Source organism: Harpia harpyja, chromosome 19, assembly GCF_026419915.1.
Source record: "Harpia harpyja isolate bHarHar1 chromosome 19, bHarHar1 primary haplotype, whole genome shotgun sequence".
NCBI classification, from domain to species: Eukaryota; Metazoa; Chordata; class Aves; order Accipitriformes; family Accipitridae; genus Harpia; species Harpia harpyja.
In genome coordinates this window covers 7,212,651-7,238,106 of record NC_068958.1, presented here as the reverse complement: position 1 = coordinate 7,238,106, position 25,456 = coordinate 7,212,651, and the positions used below count along the sequence as shown (strand labels likewise).

General features: G+C 42.9%; 1 protein-coding gene across 19 annotated transcripts in view; it reads right to left on the bottom strand.

The window, feature by feature from the left end:
* DNM1 (dynamin 1) overlaps positions 1-25,456 on the bottom strand; it is a 70,257-nt gene that overhangs the window by 35,734 nt on the left and 9,067 nt on the right. For 15 of the 19 annotated variants that reach the window (XR_008239264.1, XR_008239265.1, XR_008239266.1 and 12 more), the window contains exons 2-10: positions 9,010-9,083; positions 7,638-7,787; positions 6,299-6,502; positions 5,663-5,761; positions 4,780-4,940; positions 3,459-3,601; positions 3,240-3,375; positions 2,005-2,072; positions 797-935 (exon numbers count right to left, since the gene is read on the bottom strand). Coding sequence is in view for 13 of the 19 variants with exons in the window: in XM_052814348.1 (XP_052670308.1) it covers positions 797-935; positions 2,005-2,072; positions 3,240-3,375; positions 3,459-3,601; positions 4,780-4,940; positions 5,663-5,761; positions 6,299-6,502; positions 7,638-7,787; positions 9,010-9,083 (1,174 nt within the window). In the remaining 6 variants the exon portion in view is untranslated. The remainder of the gene's footprint in view (positions 1-796; positions 936-2,004; positions 2,073-3,239; positions 3,376-3,458; positions 3,602-4,779; positions 4,941-5,662; positions 5,762-6,298; positions 6,503-7,637; positions 7,788-9,009; positions 9,084-25,456) is intronic. The other 4 variants (XM_052814347.1, XM_052814338.1, XM_052814342.1 and 1 more) reach the window with 1 other exon arrangement.

Here is a 25,456-nt window from a genome sequence, read left to right as displayed (position 1 = left end):
AGAGGAATGGCACAAGTCTTCTCATTTTGCTGCCTTTCATCCCCAACCTCAGAAACAAAAGCTGCCATATCCAACGGGCAGAATCAAGGCGGGTTCCCTCCCTCAATCCCAACAAATACCAGTACGGATCCCAACGGGCAAAACCTGAATCCCTGTCTCAGAGAGCAGGAGGACCCCAGACATTGATGGACATTTCTAACTTGATTCTTCTCAGCCATGTGCTGCTCTTCCAGAACAGGATATGGACCAAGCCAACCAGAAACCAAGCCAAACACCACAGGAACATTTCCCTGCAATACAGCCCACAGCTGTAACTGCTGCAGCCTCTGAAGTTCAGCCCCATACACTCCCCCAGCAGCACCCAAAGACTAGTTTGGGATCAACCATCTCACTTCTACAAGAACAGAGGGGACAAAATTTAAATCCCAGTTTCTGGCCTGGAAAATAAACCCAGATACTAACTTTAGTCAAATGTGGCCACGTAAGAAATACCCTTGGTTTTAGAAGGAATCAGGAGTCATGCTACAGAGAGAGGGGTGGCAGGGACACCTCCAGCACCCCTCAGCTCTAAAACATTCAGGGAGCAGGACCATGGCCCATGTCCCACAGCGCTTCCCTTCCTGTTTGGCTTGTTGGCTGGATCGCCCCTGGCTGGTACTGTTCAGGTCTAGTCATGCTGAGGAGGTGGTTAGAAACACCGAGTGTGGCTGCAGGCAAGTCCCTGCCCAGGTTACAATGCTGTGCCGAAGCCAGCGAGCGGGTGGGAAGGTGCCGGCTCCATGCTGCCTCTGGTTACCTTCTTGGTGCACTGTCTAACGGTATTGATTAACTCCGAAATGACCATGTCCACGCATTTCAGGCAAGGTTCTTTAATCTTCTTCACCTGCTTTTTCACAATGGTCTCAAAGGCCATGTCGGGCGTGAAGAGACCGGTTCTAAACACCCAGGGTGGGGACAAGACAAGGCAGGAGGGGGAGAAGGGGCAAGGAGAATGTCACAGCGTTACACACACATCTTGGAGCAGGCACCGCCATCACTGAAACCCGGCACGCAGGGCCAGGAAGTGTCATGTTCCCCAGACAAGCCCTGATTGGAGTCCATGGAAAATGAGGGATGCTTGGCACCTCCCAGGAAGGAGGTGTGAGGGCAAAATGCATCCCAGCTGGACAGCCACAGCCAGACCACCATTTCCCCTCAACCACCAGGCCTAAGGGTGGCAGGGGCTGACCCCTCTGCAGCATATTTGACCTCAGAGTTGTGCAGCAGATGGGAAGCCTTTTCTGAAAGATTTTTCTTAATGATTAGGACACTAACATATTTGATACTCTTTATCTAGCTCAGCTAGTGACTGAGCAAAAGAAAGGAATGAAAATAAATCTAGGTCAGTATTTATTCACATCCCAGTGGGCAGGAAGGGTTCTGAGAGGCACCAGACCCCGCTCACCTTCCCAGGAGCAGCATGACTCGGTCTCAGGGCTGTGCTTTAACAGCTAACCTCCTGAGGGCTGAGGGCAACACAAGCGTGTTTGCTAACTACATCCTGGGGCCGTCGGGATCCTGGTGATGGGCACCCCAGTGCTCCCTCAAATCTCTAGGGGAGGAGGTGCTCAGCACCAACAACTGTTTTGAACAACTAACTGTTGGTTAGTATGTAGGCAGAAAGTGAAAACCAACATTTTAATTTTAACTAAATGAAGGAGTAGTATGGGCTTGCATCCTTCTTTCTATCCTTTCTTATGTCAAGACACAAGGAGGGAGAAAATGTCTAGTTACCAAGGCAGTTCTACCTTTTAGGCCTCTGCAACTCTGACATGGGAAGAGAAAGCAAACTGACTTGGATGATTGTTCCTACTCCCAGATTCAAGCCACCAGGGTGGTCCAAGGAGGTTAGCCCTCCCCTTTGGCTGACCTACCGTACCTCTGAAGTCTTCAACTCCATTTGGAAGGTCTAGAGGTATTTACAAGGCTATGCAGCCAATGGTCTGCCTAGTGTGTGATACGTGCCTGATACCATGGATGTTCTTGATGGCATAGCTAATCTCCCGCCGCAGCTCCTTCTCATCAAACTCCATCTGCACCAAGAGAGAATTCTATCAGAAACTGTCTGACACTTATTTGCACAACCCCAGGATACACAACAGCATGCTTTACAGAGAAGAGGTCCCATGCCAGCACTATCATGTGACAAATGAGATATTAGCCCAAGTGTTGGATGCAGAGTCCAGCCATAAAGCTTCTATTGCCAATGCAGACATCCTGGACAAATATGAATAGCTAAGGGCCTACATTTACAGATGCCAAGACCCAGCAGCTCCCAAGGAGCTTCTTTGAGATAAAGCAATAGGACTGAAGTGCTAGGTTGCTTTTTAAAACAAACTGTTTTGTCTCCCACAATTTAGCATGAGGTCTTGGCAGCTGTTTTTTCAGTGAACACCACAAATAGATTTACAATTCACATACAAAAATGTATTATCCAATACAAGGCAGGCTCTTGTATTTCGCTCAAAAGGCCTCATCTTATTCAAATGCAAAGAAAGGAAGCAAAATGCAGAAAATTCAGGAGTCGAATGATTTAGCTCTTGAGTCTGTTCCAACTGACATTAAAAAAAGTTCTTCCATACCACTTCTGATCAGGTTTATGTACTTTGCCATCCAAGAAAACTATCATTCAATAAAAATCCTCTTCAGCTGTTACGATAGTAGAACAGTTTCTGTTCACTGATACGGTACAGACAGAACTAATGTCAGGTATATCGACATCCTCTTTCCTGCTTCTTGCGTATCTGTTAGGGCAACTTTACATCTAGTCTGGTGCTCAGGATCAAGGAAGTACAAGTTTCAGCACCATTCGTACTATGTGAAATTCAGTGAAAGTAGCTTTGACACAACATATCTGCAAGGACATTCAGTCATTCATTTACTATTGTTTGTGTTAAAGGAAGTTATTTTGCACATTTAATTTAGCATTTAGGAATTAAGCCAAAGAACTTTCTCTTAGTTAAATGACAATATTTAAGTTCTGTCACAAGGACAGGGACTGAGGGAAAGGTCAGTACTATGGGAAGGCTCCAACAAAGGAGACAAAGTAAGCAAAAAAGGTGGTAAAAGGAAAAACATGAAACAAAGTAGTCAAAAGGGAAAGACAGATGATGAAATATACCAAGAGGAGTAAGGAGACAGACAGAAGAGGTAACACACAAGACAACAAAGTGGATCTCAGCAGCACAGGAAAGCAGTACCTTCACCAGTTCAAAGGGGAAACGCTCATGGAAGATGCGGTTTATCCTAGCTCCTCCTGACAGCTCATAGGTATCAATTTGGTCTCCAGAGCCTTCAATGCGTTTCTCAAAGTCCACAGCAAACTGCTGGACCATCCTGAAAGAAAACAAAAACCATGAAGTGGAAGTCATGGCTGAGCAGTCATCTCCAGGGAGGGACATACAGCTGAGGCCACTTACTGAAGCAGAGCTTTAGTCTTGCGAGCAGGGTCATCAGGGCGAAAGTTCTTGTACTCCTCCACCTCCTTCTCAATGGAGAGAAGCTGGCTTTGGAGCTTGTTCCGCAGCCCTGGCAGGGTGTCACGGATGTGGTTGGTCAATTGCTGCACAAGAAGAAGGTTTAAGATTATAAACCTCCAGGTGGTTACTGGGAAGAGTTTGCTACCTCCACACCACAAAATAAAGAGGAATGCTCCTCTCTTCTGTGTTCAATCCTTCTGAGTGGTCCTAACAAAAAGTCTATCCCAGGACAGACACCAGTTACAAGCTAGGTGTATCCTGCCTCCCAGGCTCCTACCTATTGCACCCCTCTATTCTTGACTTTCATTTTACCTTCTAGTCTGGTACAAAACTCCCATTCATACAAGCCTGCTGTCTCCAACCCAAGAATAAGCTTCACATAAAAGTATTAGCATTTGCTATTTACACCAGGGAAAAGGCTATTCTGTCTTCAGCTTAGCACACCACTGACACCCAAGGTGGTGGTTAAGCCCTTTTTCAACAATAAGGATGACAAGGCAAGGTGGAAGGAGCTAAAACCACTGAGGAGGCTCCAATAAGAGGGTTTCCACAGAGCACAGCTGTGGAAAAGTCCAGTTTAAAGATGAATATTTAAATAAGGAGGAAAAAGGACAAAGTAATTCTTCACTTCAGGGAGTATTTCAAGGGAGCAGAGAGGGAAGCAACAGTAAGTTGCTACTGTATGAGACAGGAGATAAGAGAGCCTTAATAGATGGGAAAATGACCACCAGTATCACATTTAAATCAATCTTTGCAGCTTACTGTTAGGTACAGAGACCACTAGAAACTTAGAAGGTATCTTTTAGCTTAACCAGAAAGACCTTGCATTCTGATAGTGTAAATGCCATGAACCACCTATTGATTTTTGCACCAGCACCACTGAGAGGATAAAGCAGTGCTCTGCCTTTGGTGTGTAAGCTCCATTATTGGCTTTAATGTGTTTCATTGTATCAGTATTATACAAGTCAGGCACACTTCATAGGACTTGGCCCCAAAATGCCTTTGATGATGCAGAGAAGGAAGAGTTAACCAATCTTCACAAGTCTCACTGCAGCAAAACAATTTAGAATCATAGAATCATTTTGGTTGGAAAAGACCTTCAAGATCGAGTCCAACCATTAACCATGCCCTGACTTATTTGTCAGTTTGTTGACCACAAGTTGTAGCTTTTCCTGTATTCTTCCATCTCAGAAATGCCCTGATGGCCAGCCTAGCCATTCTTGTGACATAGTGGGCAGCAGTTCTTAACTGTTGACAGTACCTGGTTCAATACTTTCTGCAGGTAGGGGGTTCCCATGCGATCAGCCATGTGTCTGTAGGCTGGGTGGGAGAGAAAAAATTTTCTCTCTGCAGCCAGAGCTGCCTGAATGTCCTTCTTGCCATCAATGTCCTTCTGACTTCTGTTGACTACACCAATGTAACCTGTAACAGTGGTGTTAGAGATCAGATGGTTGCAAGGATGAGAATGTAAACGGGAATCAGAAGGAAGTTACCCAGCTGGCAGCACTGCAAAAGGGGAATTCTAGTGGCAACACATTATTAGGAACCAACTAGAAGAGTTTAAAACTAGAATTTCCTCTGAATGGCCCAGGTTCTGGTATTTTGGTATGCAGGACAAAAATGACTATGCAGCTGAGAATTAACTTATTTATTACTGTTCCCCCAATCACAAAGCATACCCTAGTCTCATTCATTTGAGACTCTTCTGTTAAAGTCCTTAGGATAGGTACTTCGCTATGGCTATACACAGCATGTGCCACAGTCCAAAATTATTTCATCTGATATACTATGGCAATCTCATGTAGATGAAAGATGAGGGGAGTCTTTTAGACAGAAGTTCCATTTTTGCAGCTTGACTTATTAAAAGAAGTAAGGAAAGAGATACTAAAGATAAGAGCATAAGGCTATGTTTCTGCTAGGACTACATATCAAGGTACAAATACCTAAAAAGTTCCTGTTAACAGCGTGACTGATCCCTGTTCCCCAACTTTTCTCAGTTCCAGCTTGGAACAGAGATGGCTTAACCACAAGCTGTAACAGATGTTGCAGGAAGGGGATGCACTGAAGGAAGGGGATGAGGCCAGGACACCTCACACAGGGAAAAGACAGGAAGGAGATCATGGACAAAGCATGAGGAAACATACCTCTACGAAGAGGAAGTAATTTATTTTCTAATACATCTCGTGCATCAGTTCCTTCATCCATAAGATCCAGCTTAGTGATAACTCCAATAGTGCGTTGCCCTACAGAAAAAACCCAAACATACTTGATCAAACAACTCGTAGTATTTTCCTCTGTTCACAAAGCTTACAGATTGCCCAACTTAGCTACTCAAGGGCTCTTGAACTCAAACATTACAGTTCCCATCATGTCCAAGAGGCCATGAGAGCAAAACAAACAATAATTGAGCTCAGTTCTCAGTTACATCCTGCTGAAACATACACATGCTATGCCACATCTGCTGTGTAGATTTTAAGTGAGGGATTTTAGTGCAGATTTTCCTACTTTTCTCCAGGCAGAAGGCAGACGACTAAAGGAAAGGAAATCCTTCGCCTCTTCAGAAATGGGGCTCAGACAAAGGAAGAAAAGGGGAATAATAAAAATTCTATTACAGTAACTGTTAACACTCACTAACACTTCTCAGAAGAATGTGTGTTGGTGGAGATACAACCCAAGACAACAGACAGGAGCCCACAGCTACTGGGCTAATCACAACCAAAAGGTAAAAGGAAGATCAGGCCACTGTCAAGCAATGTCATGCTAAATTAAAAGATATTTACCTTGAGGATCCACCTCCTTTGCAACCTTCAGGGCATCAGAATTGGCCAAATCAGAGTTGGCTGGGGATACTGCCAGGATGAGACAATTCTCTTTGGTGACAAACTGCATAAGCATATCTCGGATCTGAAACTCGATGTCAGGGGGCTGGTCCCCTACTGGGACTTTTGTCATACCCGGTAGATCCACCAAGGTCAGGTTCAGGACTAGACACAGGAAACAGGAGATAGCACAAGGGAGTGTTGAGGTTGGAATATTCTGGTCTGTAAGTACCACCTGTAGCTTTAATGTCTCCAATACATAACAGGCATAACAGATGCACACACAGAAGCACACAGAGCTTTCTAGTTCCTTTGTTACTGCTTAGTAAGAACTACTTGCTAGTTGTTACTAGGCATGATTGTCAATGATCTCATTACCCTTCCCTTTAAATCACTTGTTTTGGCACTGATCAGAGAAACTGTGCCCTCAAAGTCCTAACATATATGCTACACTGAAAGGGAAGGGATGACAGTACATTTGTTTACTTCATAATAAAAACTGGAGAGTCAGAAGAGTTGGTTCCACTCATTAAGAGTTGTCCCTGGTATTGAAGAGCTCAGTCCTGCCACCCTTATTCAAGGGAGGCTCCTGTCAAAGTCAGCCAGGCCTTCTCCTGAAGGACTACAGTATGCAGCCCTATAACTTTTTAATTGTCTTGCTGAGAGAAAAAAATAAAAACTAAACATCAAGCACAAGTTCTACGCAGCCAAATGCTATGTAGCACTGAGCTGCTGCTTTCCAAAAAAATGCCCATATAGCTGTTCACATTTAAAGAGCTGGCAAATTCGGGACTATGTCACTCCCTTGTTTAAGCAGAATTCTTCCACTGAGATCAGCGTCATATGACATAGGGACTGCCTGGAGAGAACTATACAAAGTACATATTTACATGCAAACAGAAGGCAAGTGCTCTTCAGGAAAGCCACTCTCCCCATCAATTTTTTTTTTTTGTTCCATTTATTTGCCCAGTAAAGCAGTACCAGAAAGCAGGGAGAGACAGCAGCTCTTCACTGTAATGACTATACTAATGGAAAAGAACAGCCCCAGGAACAAGTTTCTGCACAGACATCAGTTGTTTCAGGGAGAAGTTCTGCTAGCAGTCAGATACTTCAGCTGGCAGACAAACCCGTTGTAGCAGTATGGTTAAGGCTGGCAGTTTGATACAGCATGGCACATGGAGATTAAAGTCAAAACCAAGTACACTCCCCATTTCATTTCTGTTCCTTCTGTCTTTAGTTCATGACAAAGCAGCAACCTACCTCATCTATCTCCTGACTCAGATGCTACATTAGGACTCACCATGGGGAGAGTAGACTCGAAGATTGATGGGCACAGGGGAAATCCCTTTGTTGGAGCCAGTAACACGATCTGTTTCAGCCTCAATCTCCAAACGGACCTCCTCAAAATCAGTGAATTTCTTTCCTTTGCAGTGTAGGAACTCACCATATTCTATTTAAACAGAAGCAGAGAATCAGAAACAGTCAATGAAATCAGAGAAACACTCAAAGTGTAATGAAAACATCATGTCCTGAAGCAAAACAAACCAAAAAACAGTTGAAGGGATTCAGTCTGGTAAGGGCCTTTCCCACTAGGGCCTGGCAAGTTGGCATAGAATTTACTGCAGTCACATTATCTGATCAACATCTGAGAGAATTCAGTTGAACCCAACACATTCACAATCCAGCTTTTGTCTCGGCAGAGGTGGCATCCTGGCTTGTCTTCATTCAAGTAATAATCCAGGACCTTCATTGTTGATAGTATGCAAACTTAGCATGCACCAGCCTGCAGCAGTGGTGACTTCCACAGCTACACTTGGAGATACCCTGGTATTCAGGAGAACTTGGACTAGCTCTGTATTAAAGTGCTGGGGGTTAATAACAGTCTCATTACATAATGAGAACAGACTCAAGAGAGGCTCAAGAGAGCCTCAAGAGGAAAAAAAAAAATCCAACCTCCTCTTGACATGGTTTTGAATTCACTGGTGGTTGGGGGTTTTGTGTGTCAGTCCTTGAGTAGGCTAAGCAATCCAAAAACCCTGTTTCAATATTAAAAGCCTCCTAAAAGTCAAACTGTCTCCTTACTGTAGACAAGAGGACTACCATGGATAGATCAAGTTCACCTGAGAAGAGAGGAAGAGTACCTTGAAACATTCACTTGCCAACTCCTGGGTAAGACCTTAATTTATGTTAAGGGGGATGGTAATGAAAACATCCTGCAAGTAAGTAGCAAAACCAGTGAAGAACTGCCCAAAAGACAAGCCACAGAACTCTGTAGTCTTTCTTCTCCAGATCCCAGTGTTCTCCCACTGGGTTTTCAGTACATTAAATCACCTTGCCCCCTTATTTCAGTAGATTACCAGCAGGGTCATCTGGCTTTTAGGTCTTACCCACACATAAGAGTCACAGCTGCATAGGCAAAGGAAAACTGCGATAAGTGTATGCATGGAGCCTTGCCTAATAAATTAAAACAAAGAACTAAGAAGCATTTTGCTTCTTAAGACTTTATGCATCAGATGTTAAACAGGTAGAACTGAAAACCAGCTGCAGGTCATTTTTACTGGGGAAAATTCTTATTTATTTTTTCCACACTGAGCAGTGCCGCTGATCAAGTAAGACCTTTCTTGACTAAGACAGCAATCCAGCTGGACACACAGGGAAGGTAGCTCACATACCTGTGCTGGCGTTTACCAGCTGCAGGACCAGCGGGCGTCTGGTTACGATGCCAGATCCACGTGGCAGAAAGTCCCTGAAATGAAACAGGAAGTTTCAGATGAGCGAATGATTGTTTCCTTCCCTTTTCATAGCTTTTCTGCTTCTATAAGCATACATGGATTCTAACAGGCAGTCTCAGCCAGGGGCACAAAAAAGTTTGAGGCACTAAAAGCCAAGTGCTCCTCCTCAAGGAGCATAAGAGCTTGCTGTTCTGAAGAAGCCTACAGTTACAGCACATCCCCTCTAATCCTGTCTGTTAACAGCTACAGCTCCTTCAGCTGAAGTTCCAAGCTAACTAACAAGCCCATTTAATACAGCCGTCTGTACTTTGGAAAAAATTAAACTCTTTCATCAGAAAGAAAAGAAAAGTTGAAGCAGAGCCCAAAAACTAGCATGCCTCCTTTTGACAAAATACAATTACCCAAACTACAACAATCACTCACACTTCTCAAGCCCTGAAGTGCAGAGACACCACATTGTTCCAGTGTGCAAACACCATATGATACATCTGAAAGAATAAACAGCAGCCAAAGGCTTGCCTCCACCCAGGGTTTCCCCTGGCTAACTACTCAAGACATAAGTAGTGCCGAGGCAAAAGCAGGAGCAGCTTCCTTCTATATTCACAAGAATCCTGAATTTGTGGACTTCAAATAATTTCAAAGGAAGGAAGCCTTTTACTATCCTTCTCCAAATGCTGACTTAGCAGCCACAGCCCACAAGTTCTCCTTTGCTTTTTCTTTTTCCAAATCCAAGTGCTTTGAGAAAGGCTAGGCATGCTCACTGTATCTGCTGATGACCTTGCTAGTTTGTGGCCTGGTTTTCAAATACTCAGCTGTTCATGTGGCTCTTCAAGAGCCACTGAGCACTTCTGAAAACATGAATGATTGTTTCCTTGCCTAGTGGGAGAAGCATCACTTCAAAACATGGTTCCTACAGCATGAATATAGAATATAGTTTTCTTTGTTAAAAGAAGTCCTACCTACATTGCTTGGATTCTGGCACACAATCCTCCCTCCCTTGATAGCTGTGGCAATGAATAATTTTGCTAATTCAGTAGTGACTAACTACTTCAGTGAATGAGAAATCCAGGGCCCTCCATTTTGAGCATCTCGCTTAGTCCTGCACGAGCTTAATACTGACAAAGGAAGTGAAGATGAGGAATGAGCTCTTGCTTTAACACATTAGACAAGGACTTAGCAGTTTTGTTTCAGCTCCTGGTTTGGCCACTGATTTCCTATGTAATCCTATGCAAGTTATTCTACTTCTCTGTATTTCACTTTCCTCAGCTATAAAGGTAATTCTCCATCTGTGGGGCTATCAGAATAACTTGATAATATCAAAAACTGCAGAGCAGTTTCAAGTGAAGGGAGGGTAAGGAGGCATTCTACAATCACTAACACCTCAAATAAAAGTATCTCCTCTAAGTCTGGAGTAATGAGACCTCTGGTACCACTCTACCAGTTAAAGTAAGACCATAACCCATTCTCATTATTTCAGACTTTTCAGTAGTATAAAGAGTTAACCAGGGTTTGTCTTTCATTTGTTTTTCAAATAATACAGCTCTAGTTTTTCCATTCCAGTGGGATTAACCCTGGAATCTTTGAGGCATTGCATCATTCTAGCAGCTTTCTGCTGTCTCAGCTCCATTCCTATAGATGTCTGTGGTCAATATGTGAAAAAGTCCTACCCTAGCATCAGTTTTTAGCATAACAAATCCATCTGAGCTGCACTGACTTATTTTGAACTTACTGTACCTGAGAAAAAGGTATCCTACTACTATAGATTCCCCTTCTAGCATATTGAGACAATACTCCAGCTATTGATCTCCAACTTGCACTATTAAATCCTGCTTTACTGGAGGAAAAGCACCACTTGCATTTAGAAGAATGAGCCCTCTAGGAATTAAGATTCCACTCACATTGTGATCCATGTTTTCCTGAAGCCTTCTACTTTGGCCAAGATCCTGATTTCTCTGCTGTCCTTGTCACAGCTACAAACGTAAAAACTAAGGACAAAGGTAGATGGAAAACCTATGTGGCATCTGGGTTCCAGCATTATAAAAAAAAAAAAATGATCTAATGTATTGTGTTAACTGAGTAGCTCCTAGGCTATTCCAAGGAAAAAACACTAAGTCCTCATAGAAGACAAGATGACAAATCCATTAGCCAAATCTAGTTACCTAAATCAACAATCTTAGTGCTGCTTTAATTCGGAGTGAAAATATGTACAATCTGATCTCTAATATCAGAAAATGAATGTGTGTTCTTATCCACAAACTATTGGGGGTACATGCCATTCAACTTTTAAGTTTTCTCTATGCTTGACTCCTCTCAGGAGTTACAGCCAAAGAGCTTCATAAAAAAAACAATTGATGCAGTATCACCCCATTGTATCTATATTATTTCCTATTCTTTTATTCACCTCCTTTCTCTCTATAGTCTCTGGGACAGACTCCTTCCTCCTTCTGCTCCAGCTAAGCCTTTCAAATCTTAGACACTAAAAAAGTACAGATTAGTAAATTCTGTGGCAAGCTGGCTGGGTGCCACAGAGAAGGCAGTGTACCAGTCTTGCCTGCCCTCTTGCAGTAGGCATAATACATTGCTTCTGTAAATAAACTACAACAGAGCATGTGTGACATGGACAACATGCCCAGCCCAGGTTTTGAGCAGCCAGGGGAAAGATCTACACACACACCTATTGCTCCAGAAAGAGCAGCACAAAGTGATGAAATTAAGGCAGAATCAGGGAAACAATATATTGAGATAAGAACAACCACATGCCAGATGACTTGGGTAGACAAGAGCAGAAGGGTTAGATAAACTGGCTTATTCAATTCCAGTACAGGAGATGTACAGTAGCAAAGCTGGAGCGGGGAAACAGAAGGAGTAAGTCTTCAGAGACAACATGCTGTAAGACTCAGAGTGCTGGAACAAGGGCAGCAGGGATTCCACTTGTAAGACAAGGCAGCCTCTAGCATGACATCAAAAGCAGCCTCATTACATACATCGCTATACAAGACTATGTGCCTGAAATAGGTTATTCAGTTAGGTTGAGGGCACCAACCCCCCGTTTTCCTCCTTCACTTTGTATCCTAGGAACTTAAAATTACTTTTTTTGTTGCTTTGTTTGTAACATGCAGAAGTGGCATGACAACATTTGATCTCCTATGCTTTTAAGGAATACCACAACATGCCACTTCTTCAGGCTAGGCTTCATCAGCAAACACAGCAAAGTAGCAGCTAAAACAGACAGAGAAGCTGTATTCAGGGAACAGAAATACTTAATTTGCTTGTATCTTTTTTGCTTAGCTATTGACTCAAAATTCCCTATCAAGATATTGAGGTATCAGTTTTAGCAATGCAATTCCAAGCATTTTATCAGAGTTGGAAAACTTGGAACAGCTACATTCCCCAAACTGTCAGTTATTGGAAGGCTTATTTATACGTATTTCACACTCATCTTTTCTTAACTACTGTCAGAGAGAGGATATTGAGCTATGTAAATTTTTGGTCTGACCAGCAATAGCTCTCCTGTTCTAAACCAAGACAACAAAAAGACCCAAGGATGCAAACCCTGATGGGTCTCCGGCTGAAAGTGACCTGAAAAGACATTTATTGTTACATTTTGCATTGCTCATTTCTGAAGTGCTTACACATGTTCTCAACTAGCTTCACAGCTACCTCAGGGCAAACCCAATCACATCATCCCTTCCAGTCTTATTTCTATTTTAGTATGTAGAGCTGCATTAAAGTACAGATTTGGGCTGAAAGCTGCATTAAGAACACAACAGTAAAAAAAAAAATTTGAGGGATGGAAAACAATCTAGCAGTTACTATAGAGCAACATTCGAACAAAATCCAAACACATTGGAAACATATTAAGGCAAACTTGATGTCATGCAACAATACATTTATAATCAGGGCACTGAGGACTTGGGCTCTCCCTACTAGTTTTTTAAATCAAAGACAGACACTCTATACAGAAACCTCCATGCATTAGGCATCTTGGAATCCTACAGGTGCTATTAATTACAGAAAAAGCACATCTGCTCTATAAACAAGTTTGAGTTCAATTAATGACTTGCACAGTACAGAGGATAAGAAGTTAAAGGTAACTTGGACCAAAGATATTTCCCCCAGACTATTTATAAGACACAGGAGATCGACAAACTGCTTGTATAATTCAACATGTATTCTATGGAAAGTGAAGAAAAACACTGATAGAAGCAGTCAAAAAAAGAAGCAGGACAGATACCCATATTAAAAGTTTGGGACTTCCTGAAGAGGCACACATTGAAACTTTCAGACAAGTTTCTTGTGTTTATTCATTGCTACTACATTGAAGAAAATATGACTGTCTCCAGTAAAAGAAGAGACTTGTATGAGCTAGTTTGCTGCAGTAGGGCCACATTTGTTCCTAAAGAACACACACAATTTGCTGGTCAAAAAAATACTTGTTTACTCCTTTGGTCAAACACTTGATCTTGATCTGATGTTTTCTTGTTAAACAAGAGATAACCAGATCTTTGGAGTAAGAACTAGTCTTTCAGCATGTCAGTGATCATTATGGGCATATTGTCCCTGGTTCACCCACTTTGTTAGAATAAATGCTCTCAAACCTGATAAACACAAGAGAAAAAAGCGATTGCATGAGCAAGCCTGTCCCTTCATGCTTTGCTAGAAGTGGTTAGCTCACTGTTTTAGGTTTGTGCTCTAAGACTTAGAGATTCCCCATAACAGTTACAGTGGCATTTAATTCCAGCAATATAGCATTTGCAGGTAACCTGCCTATGATCTTGTAGCCATGACATTCAGTAATGGCAAGCATAACTTCCTAACAGTGAAGGAAGGTAACATACTAGTAGCATCCCTACGTGTCAGCTCAGACTGCAACTGCTTCTCAACAGCTACTCTTCCACTGCAAGCATGAGCACTGTGCATTTCCTCCATCAAATTCAAGTGGAAAAGCACCTCTGCTGGCCATCTCCTTTGCACTACATATAGACACTACTTTTTTGCAGCTCATTGCTTTAATATGAGGCCCCCTGAGGTTTGTCAAAAGATCACTATGTAGTACTGACCAAGACAGTTAATTTCAGCTATAAACACACCCATGAGAGGAGACTGCATTAATGCAGATGTTCAGAGAGACCCAACAGAAACACTTCCTTTTGCTCACATGTTCTAGAAACCTTAATATGGCCGGACAAGAAGGCTTCCTGCAATCCTTTGTGTGGCAGTACAAATGCATTTTCACGAGCCCAGCTCTCAACCCAGCAAGAACTCAACTTCAAAACTGAAAGATACATGGAAAATGCACACACAGGGAAACCCAAGAACATTTGTCAGTTCACAGGACAGGCAGCTAGGACTCCTGGACTATAAAAATCAATTTTGCCCCTGGTTTATTAAGCCTTGTGAACAAGTTACTCTTTGTACCACAGAATTAAAACAGTTTTGCACCTTCTCCATCCACTGGTAATCTCTATTTCTGAAAGGACTTTGAGTGAAAGCTTTTTCATGCATGATTTCAGTCTTCACTGGAGTTGCAACAGAAGTCATCTGCAGTCAACAACAGAACCAAGCCCATGGCACCATCTCTTGTTCTAAATGGAAGACAGACCAAATGCTTCTACAACCACTTACTTTCCCTCCCTCCAGGGAAGGTGGATGGCTTGCAGAGCTATCTGTAGAGGGCTTTGAAATACAAATCTAGGCCTAGTCTAGATATACCAATACAGCATCCTTGCAGTTTATTGTTTGTCAGTCCTTTGAGATTCTTGGATTAGAATGCACTAGAGAAGGTAAAGCCCCAATTAAAAAGCCAAAACAGCAGCTTATGAAGACACAAAAGTGAACATCACCATCTGATAATTTAATTTCAATTCCATTTCTTATTAAACATCTACAGACAAATAGGGTATTAAGGGATGTGATTAATCCCCAAGTTTGGATTATATTAGTTTCAGAAAATTAAGATTTAGACAGCCTCCACAATTTCACATGGCTGTTTCTGTTTTTTAAATCCAGTATTTGTTATTTCCTGTATTCTGGTGGTACCCAGGGACAGCAATTCAATCAGAACTGCACTGCACAAAGCACTATGCCAGTACACAGCAAGAAATACAGTTCCCGCCCCTATGGATTTTAGTATCTGGTTACACAGTTCGGACCTGCTCCTGCTTCAGCTTAGCCCTATCTTTATTTCATCTGTCAAGTCTTACAGTTGATCATTCATCATTCAAACACACCCGGATCAAGAGTTCTTCATTAGCTCATCATGGCACAATGCATTACAAGAAACCCAAGACAATCTAGGGCTATCAGTACCTTTGATGTATGACTCTTCTGATCACTGCACTGATTAGCAACATTCACATCTTCATACAGGCTGCATTCTATGAACAGCTTATAAATCTCCCTGAACATCACTTCATCTCACAGCACAACAGCTATGTTTTCAAACATATTCTTACTTCAGCATGTGTCTCAAATCCTTAAAAACACAAGCTGACACCTATGCAACACATTAGCCACAGAATATCTGCAAGGCTAAAAGTATTTCCTATTAATCTGACTGCTAAAACAAACACCTCAAAAATGGTCGTACCTTTCCACTTCGGCATTAACTCAAGCATTGTGCTCCTTTGTAACAGACATCATCTATTTCTACCAGAAGGTAGAAGCCTGATGCAGGAACAGCCCTTAAGAGCACCTTCCTGGTCTGATCCTTCAAGTGACATGCAAGTACATTCATAAGCAATTCTGTAACTTTGGACATGGGGCAAGAACAAGGACAAATTAGTTCTTTCCTCTGCCACCCAGTAGGTTAACAAGAGCACTGCATTACAGATTTAGACTGTCCTTTCCTGCTGACTTTGTGGCCTCTATGAGCTCTTATCTTCCCTGAGCCAAAATGCTTTTCAAACAAAAAAGCCAGACAGGCTAACATGAACAGCAAGCATTTAAAAGCAGGTGCTATGAACAAAAGCACCCATCAACCTGCTATTCTGTTCTTCTCTGCCCTTATCTTTCATCTTCCTTTCATGCTGCATCATGTGAACTTGGACACCAGTCCTATAAACTCGTAATCACATGGTAAGTCCCATTCCTAGGTAGCCACATTTTTTTTCCATTAAGGTTAGCACTTTTAGACTCAGAGAAGTTTAAGCCAGGGGATGCGTGTTATTTATCTGCCAATCTCCACAGCACAACAGTGCGCCTAGCCTTGACCCACAGTGAAAGAGAGCAATTCCATAAGCACTTAGTATAGTATCATTTCTTATGGTGTAATTGGTACTGGTCACACAGTGGATACATATAGAAATAAAGATCTATTGTAAGTACACCACATTCCAGCATACTAGCAATATTATTGTGCACAATGATTCATTATTCAAGAATACAATTGTGAAAAATAAAGACAGGCAATAGTTCATGAGTGTCATCATAATATACATGTTAGCAGAAACAAAAAAATTAAAGAGAAGGCTTCCCACTGCCTTGCACCTTGAGTTCCTATTTACAGTAGCGCAAAGGGAGGTTAACACTATTGTGCTGACTTGGAACACTCACAATTGCTTTGTTAAGTAGTTCTGGCACTCAGACAGCATCTCCAATACCTAGCCATTTCTCCCCAGTACAGCTCTCCAGATCAGTAACCAAGAAGGGCCAAGCAGACCTCTTTTCAAGTGTGGGAGTTTGCTGTACATAAGGCGAGTTCCCAGGGACTCTTACAAACTTCACAGGTGCTGTCCGACCAAGGCAAAGCACAAATGCTGGTATAAGCTGGGCCCATGTATAGCATACTACTGGATAATTTGCAAACAGAGTCAGAAGGGATAGATAACGAACTAGAAAGTAACTTCTGAAGTTTGCACCTTCCCCTATTTCCCTATCTGCCTTGAGTTCTTCTTTTCCTTTGCACAGCATTGCAGTTGATACCAGCACAGGTCCCCAGCAAGTGTGAGGGGCATTCTGTCTGAGATGCCTTTACTAAGGTTTCATGCAGAGACTGAGGCAGTATGGTCTTCAAACATGAAAGACCAGCAACTATGCTAATTCACTGTAAGAAAAAAAAGTAAGTGTAGAAATAGGTTGTATTACATGTCCACACACACATCCTGCTCCAGAACTGACATTATGATTCTCTCCACAAGAATCACCTTTCTGTTTTGTTTCCTCTGCCCCTTTTACAACTGACCAGGATGTGTGGTGTTCTGGAGGTCTCCTGCATCTTTTTCCCATGCTGTGCTCTATCCTTTATTCCAAGTAAGAAAGAAAAAAAAAAAAAAACAAACACAAGTAGCGTATTCATTGAATTAACATATGAAGTAAATAAAGCCACATAAGAATACTACATTTACTGCAAAAGGCAACATTTCAAAAACCATAATGATCCCACATCACAGGCTTTGCCAAAAAGACAGGAAACCTTTCAGGAGACTGCCCCCTCCAAGAGAATCCACCTCCATAGAAAACTGCATGGCTGGCTGTTTGAAAGCCTACATACAGTAACTTTGGCAAGTCAAATCCAGTTCCTCATGAACAAGCATAACAGTAGGGCTTGTTTCACTGACATTTGGGACTTAATGTGCCATGAAGAGACAGCAGCTGAATGAGCTTCCATCTCAGCCATAGGGCTTGTCTTCTCATCATGGGACACAGCAAATTACTTGGCCACTGATCTAGATATACAGGTGACAGTCTCCAGTATTGTTCCCTGTGTCACCTTCTTGGCAATTTTTGATGGAGCACAGATCTTCTCTTTCCTACAGAACAGGATAGAGCCTTTTGTTACTGAAATACATTGTCATACTTATGTGCTCTTGTGGGCCTCTGGGGGAACCCACATGCCTTCAACATCAAAAGTGTTTATCAAAAACGTGTTTCTGCCACTCAGAACACATTTGTTGAGTCTGTGGGCTAAGGGGGCTCAGACAGCTAGAAACAGGATAGGCCCTGTGCAATGTCCTCTCACACCACTGATACTTCAGCTGCAGTGGCCATATTCAGACTTCAGCCTGCAGCACAGTTATAAACACAGCTAAAGCAAAAAGGAAAGTGCATAGCAATTACTACATGAACGCTTGCTTAGAAACAGCTCTCTCCCCTGCCCCTCCCAGAGTGCACTAAATCTTTTCCAGAGTGCGCTAAATTCTGCTTTTCTGGCTTATCTCTGACTGCACAGACTGGTTCCCAGGAGTCACTGCAGTCAGTGTCTTTCTCATTCACTCTTTCCACATCTCCCTTCTTTGTATCTCACTCAGCCCCTCTCCTCTATGCAGGTCTCTGGCAGCAGTGGGATAAGATAAAAAGTTTTTCTATTATTTATTTTGATTTGAATCCTTTGGGCTGATTTTTCTGTTTCATATTCCACTAGCTTCAGGGTACAGCGAAATCTGAAAGATAGCCATATGCATTATGCCAAGTCATGGCCGCACTAGAGCCTCTATGCACAAGTTAATCTGATGCAGAACTACAGTTTTGTGGCTGTAACTGCTTCCACAGGGCAAGAGACATCCAAGGAGGTCAGAAGCATTCTTACACTTTAGGTACCACGCTTTTATTCAACACTCTGGGGGCCTGCCAGCCTGCAGAATAAACTGGCATAGCCAAGAGCTTGCCCCAGGGATTTCTGCTGCTTTATGTCTACAGTAATTCCAAGGAAGCCAGTATACCCTAGTTTTATGCTTAGTAGACCCTACAGCAGGACGTGGCCTGACTTTCAAAGTGCACTGTATATATATTTTTAGATGGTCTGGAAGTAAGGGAGAGATGTTGCTACATTCTTGTGATGCACGCCTGCAAACCCATAACCAAGGGTTACCACATCCAATCAACTCACTGGCTGCGTTACAAAGCATAAAGCAAGAATTTGATAGAGCTCCACTCCACCCCTAACGCAGTTTATGTAACATGTACTGAAGTCCCCAGATACAGTGAGGGGAGACAGAAGCAGAGCAAATAGAATTTCTCTCCATTAGAGAAGGCTACAGCTGCTGCACTGCATCTGCAGGAGGGGAAAAAGAGAACAGACAAGGGAATACCTCAAGAAGCTGCTCAAACACACACAGGCATTACCATTATTGCCAGTTTTCCATGGTCTGCTTTCCTTCCATCTAGAAATCTAAGCTTTCCCTCTCAGAGTCATTGCTGGGGCCGAGATAGGCAAGTACCTTTGGGACATGGGACTCTGAAACACAGAAGTGTTGGTCAGAACCTTTTGAAGGATCTGCACTAGGATCTTGCACAAGGGCACAGGGTCCATTCAAACTGGCTCAGTACTACAGACCACTAGGAATATATGGGTTTTAGTAAGTACTGTTCTTATTTGAACCTGTTGATCAAGGTTTATTATTCATGCTTTGATTCCTTCTCTGGGTTCACGAGATTAATTTTAGAAGAAAGGCTTCAAAATCATCACCCCCAGTCACAGGACTTCAGGTGCTGAGACTTTCTGAAAGCAGTACACCAAATACAACAGGACATAGAATAATTTCATCAGCGAGCAATGCTTGAAGCCTGTCTGAAAGATCTCAGCTTCCCCCAGTCCTTGTAGACACCACAAATAGTTCTCAGCTCTTTCCTAGAAGAAGGTGTGCTGAAGTGTGAGCACAGATCATCACCTTAGCTATCCCAATTGAAAAGTCTGGGCAGGATAAACAGTCACAGCTGCCTGTACTGTAATGCAGGCCTCCTTTCTGGCTATGAGTGACCAAGGTTAACTTCTTTGCTTTTAAGTGCCATGGAGGGCTGTGACCCTGGGAATCCTGGCATACAATGACAGTGCCTTGTGTCATCCCTGCTGAGGAAGCCTGCAATGGGAGCAGATTGGATCCACGTGCTTCTCTCCCTAGTTGTGATCACTGACTAGGTAGATAATCCCTTCACAGGCTGCTGCTCTACAATTGCAGTGCAGCAACCAATCCAATCTGAGAGCCAGAACCAGGCCCAGGGGGATAATTCCCCTCCTACTTCCCTACAACATGGTGAAATCTACTTGTTTCCATAGAAACAAATCAGTTTGATGTCCACATAACTCCTGCATCCCTCACTGCTGTGCATCAGCCCCAAGCTGCTGAGGCTGAGAGATTTTAAGCATCTACAGCTATAGGTCAACAATTTGCACAAGAAATAAGAGGTACTCCTGGCATACAAAACTGGCCATCTCACCTGAGATGTCATGTGCCTCAGTTCATCTCTGCTGCAAGAGAATTAATCAGGAATATCCTTCCCCTCCCTCCTCCATTTTGAGGGTTGACTTATCTGCCAGATCCCTCCCTGCTATCTTCCTGCAGATGGGTTAGCCCAGAATACATGAGGACATAGAACACAGATGGGAAAGGAAAACAGGGCACTCCAACACCTCAAGTGCACTTGTGAGACAATTTCCTCTTTGTATTTTTGCAGGTAAAAACTCTAAAGAGCCTTTCTTTTTTGGAACTCTGTATTTTACTGTGGAGGATTATTTAGAGAGTGGTACAGCCTACAGTGCATTGCCTGATCTCAAAAAGTCACTGCCCATTATAGCAAATGCCGCATTGACTCTAGGCTGCAGTGCTGGGGAAGGAAAGAGTCTTAAGAGAGTAGAAAATTGCAGCACTGCTGCTGCACAGCTTCCTCTGGGATCTTTTGGGTAATAGAAAATGAAGTCCTGAATCTTGCTTGCTGCCTTGGGATATTCAAGGTAAAGAATAACACAGCACTGACTCTATATGACAATATCAGGAACTCAAGGGAATAAGCAGCCTGGTGTATCCTGAATGGATGTGGCAGTTAGGATTACACATTTATGGAAAATGCAGCTTTGATTTCAAGAATTACAATCCTAGGAGAAAGAAAACAAGGCTGGTTTCGCTCATTTAAAAAACAAACATAACACCAGATCTGGGTAGCAATACCAGGATTCAGGGGAAAAGCAACCACAGCACTGGGTCCAGAGGCCTCCAGAGCCACAGGTGTAATATTGCACTAGCGCGATGTATTCGCCACCCCAGAAGCTGTAAATCAGACCTTTCCATCTGCCTTGCTGACTTTTCACCATCATAGCATGAAAACAAGTTTTCCTTTTGCTCCCTCTGAAGCATATATACCCTGGCAAAAAAATGTCATGTAGATTTTATCTGCAGAATCTCCCTGCAACTTCCAGACAGTCTCAAAGAGGACAATACTAGGCATCAACAACACCCTAGAGCATCAAATTAGTCCAGTCCTGATGGCAGTAGTGAAGAAAGTTTTTTATGGCCATAAAGTAAACTCATGACCCAGCATCTTTGCTCGTCTCTTTCTCAAGCCACACTGATCTGTCATAATACTGCAGTAACACTGCTCTGCTTTGGCACAAATCTACTGACAAATCCTGGCTTTGCCATTAACAGAAGGGTTGCAGCCCTGAAAAACATGACCTGTACGGCACCTGCAACTTGAGCTGGGAGAAAACAAAAGGACAAGCTGTACACTAAAACTGTGGGACAGGAATGACTGATGGGAAAGCACAGCCACAATAACACCCTAGGATTAATGTATGCTAAGACCGATAGCCAACAGGCTGACCTTGCTATTTCCCACCACCAGTGTCTTAATCTGTCCTAGCTCTCTGGAGTCAGGCTGCAGCTGAGTCTAAACTAAAGGCTGCCCAGCAGTAAAGGTTCTCCTGTGTTCAGGGACACCACTAGACTGTGTAGTGGTAACTAGTATTAAAGCTATTCATGACATGAAGACTTGGATAAAAAGGGGTTTATCCCCCTTTTTGCCCTCTTCTCCTTCAGAGAAGGAAACTAGGTACAGTGACAGACGCAAAGACACCAAACACTCATGGTAGGTGTCATCTTAGATTTGTCAAAACTCCACCACCTCTGGAGTCCTGGTATTTGCTGCAAGACCTAAGAGAAGAACAAACATAGCTCAAGGCAGATTTCATCACTGCAGTATGACACTTCTTCCACTTCCAGACAGCACTGTGTGCTAGAAAAGGAGACAGTCTCCCCAGAGCCTGAATGCCTTAAAGGGTGCAGACAACTGAAAGAGTTCATTGGAAGAGGCAAAATCACTTTGATGAGCCCACTAATACAAACCCAGAAGGAGGCTGTATGAGGAAAGGAGGTGGTACCTCAAGCCATGATGTGCTATTAGTGGCCAGACATGGGTGGTGGGTTTATAAAATTGAATGCATGTGCCCTGACAATTTATCTCGGGTCAACAGTAAGAGGTAGAGTGTGTTGTGGGCATGGAGGTAGGCTGCTTCCCTTCCAACAGGCCAGGCAGGAAGGATGGAGTTCTGTGGGGTAACAGAGTTACGCTGCACTCAGGCATCCTGACCAAACTGTCCAAGGTGCATGGTTGTCCTGCAGAGGGAATTTAAGATGCCAATTTATATCTCTGCTCTGCCTGGAGAAGTATGCAAGAACAGTGCCAAGCTCCTTGCTATGCACTGCATCCCTGCAGTTTCAGATATAATTAGGATCACCCTGGCTGGAAACATGGTGCAGAGGCACCGCTGCTTAAGCCCTTGAAGAAAAACCAGCAGACTGACTGCTAACACCTCTAGTGCACAGCAAAGTCAGAGGCATTAAACTCCACTTCTAAAACCACACAAGACATCTCCATTTCAGGCTCTACCAGAATGAAAGTTGGATCAATAGTCCGAGAAGAGATAAGCTTTTGACCTCCTGGCTGGTTCCAATGTGTCTGCCAGAGTCCTTTTGAACAACCAGTGGGACAGCACTTCTCATGTCCCAGGAAACATTTTTCTCTGGTAAAGTTTGGGCAGTGACCATAGAAGGTGACAAAAAAGCAGGTATATAGAGGTACACATCCACATAATTTCTAAAGGAGTCCAAGTCTTCATGGAAAACTTTTAGGGCTTAAATTCAAAAAGCAGAGGAGGGTCAAAATTCACATTGCCTATTAATGGGCACTCTGAATCTATAGCAAAATTGTGGCATAGTGACCTGGTCGAACAGACGAGAGTCTTCTGGTCTTCCATTCCTTTCCCTATTTTCCACAAGTAAAGGGTTTATCTAAATTCCTTCCCCTGGTATCTTCCCCCCCACCTCTTCAAACCAAGACACTGATTTCTAATAACATTGCTTTTGCCTGTCCAGGTGTCCAGTTGGAATTCAACTTTGTGCAAACAGAAAACGCCAAAATACCAAATGCTAATGCAGTGCCCCACTTGTTCTTTTGCACTAAGTATTCTTTAAATACAACTCTTTCAATAGGCTATACAAATTCATTCAGGAAACTGACCTATTCAGATGAGTTTGGGGTGCCAGGTCGTTTGCAGGCCTGGCATAACAAACACATTCTGTATGAACAGGCATAAACAGAGAGTAATGCGTCAGAACAGGAACATCAAATCAAAGTAGCACAGCCCAGAGGGAAGAAGTACATTGCTGGGATCTCTGCTGAGAACTGCACTGATGTAGAAGAGGTGACCTGAGTTTCAGCACTGGAGCTGCAGCATCAGTTCTGCAGCATGACACGTCATGCACCAATCCCTGAGGTTATTCTGCATTTTGGTATGTACCAATCTCCTCCTTACCTCTAGCTACAACCCCACTGCGACAGATCTCCTCTCAAGGCCACCACGATGCTCAGGCAATTCCCAGCTATTCATAGAGGAGCTTCTATTAAAAGTAAAAGCACAATCAGCTTAAGAAATAGCCTGAGATTACTCAAGAGATCACAGCAGCCAGAAAGAGAGAAAACCTAACGTGTATTAGAATCAAGGGGCCCCATCCTGACCCAGAGCAGTGTAAGTTCAGAGTAAATCATAAGCAAGTCAGTGGAGCTAAATATCAGCATAAAAACTTTGAGGGTTAGAGATTCGTTTTTTACTGGCTTAATCCTGAACTAACAAGTCATCAGGCATATTCCCCTGCTGACAGAGAACTGTTCCTGTGTTGGCAGGCAAGTGGCAAATGGACAGTTATTTTCATTATAAGCCCCTGTTAACTACTTGGATGAGGAAGAGCTCTTGGAGCTGAAACAGCCTGTTAATTTGTTGTCAGACCCCTGAGCCAGATTGTACATAGCTTAGTCTGCCTTTACACATGCAAGAGTGGCAGGAAGGCAAAGAGGAGGAAACTGAACAAAGGCTTCAAGATTTTTGCCTTTAGGTACCTCTTTCCTTGTTCTAAGAAATTCAGCACAGCCTCCCCATCCCTGGATCTCCATTCTCAAAAACAAAAGCAAAAATAATAGCTTTTCGTAGTGCTCTCCAGGGTAAGTTAGCTCTCCTGTAAAAACATCTGCAGATGTTGAGAACCGACTACTCAGCATCTCTGTAGACTTCTGCCTACTGATGCTTTGAGAAAGGGTCTAAAAGCAGCTGAAAAACTACTCTGAAATACAGCTGCAGTTTATGTTCAGCTTTTATACAGCATTACAGCAACACTGCCTGGCTCTTCAGTCAAAATCCACAGCAGTATCAGTTTAATATTGGCTACATCCTCTCAGGCATCCCATATACTACACTGGCCACTCTTGCATCAAGACTGTTTCACAGCCACAAAATGACAGTCCTAGCATAGTGAGACAGGATCCCAGCAATTCTCATGTTTGTTATGGTAGCATTAACTCTTCACCCTTCAACACAGCTGCAACAATGCAACCTAAAGCCATAAGAAACAGGAAAGGGAGTGTTAAAGGGGATTGTTGAGGCAATACACTATTAAAATAGTATTTTCACCCCCAGAGACTCGAGTTCAATTCTCATTTCAGTCAAAAGTGAGCAACTGGGTTTATTTCAAACCTCTTTTTATATAATTTATTGTTCATTGTGACTGCAACACAAGTATTTTAGCAGAGCTTATAGTTTTGGGACTAAGCCCTGATTTTTTAGGAAAGGAAGAGTTGACAGTGCAGGTCTTGGAAGTTTTAGGATTCTTTATATTTGTCTCCAGGAGCACTTAGGGAAACAGCATCTTCTAAAGAAAAAAAAAAAAGTACCCTCAAACATCCATGTTAGAAATATATGTTTTCAATACAAAAGCTACAGTGCTCTTCTGTTAACTTAATTGCTGTGTCCAGGGCTCTAAGAAAAGCCACACAAGTCACAAGACTTGCAGAAAAGTGGCAGAAGTTGGCAAGTTTGCTTCCAGTCAGCAAGACACAGCTTGAGGAGCTTGCATAACGTCTGCTTCCAAGATGCTTCCAAAAGCATGTTATGCTGAACTGCAAGAAGCTACTGACCAGGAATTGAAACACCATCTCACTTCCATTTGGTCATGGCTGGGTCTGCCAAAGCTTTCAGAGCATCTAACATGGCAGAGAACAATCAGAGACACTGTTAGATTTCAGACTCAGGGCTCATTCTTCCTGTACTGTGCCTTGAAGGAAAGAAAAGCAGTTACCTATTATAGTCAGCACCAACCTAGGAGCTGTGACAATCTTGAAGGTCACA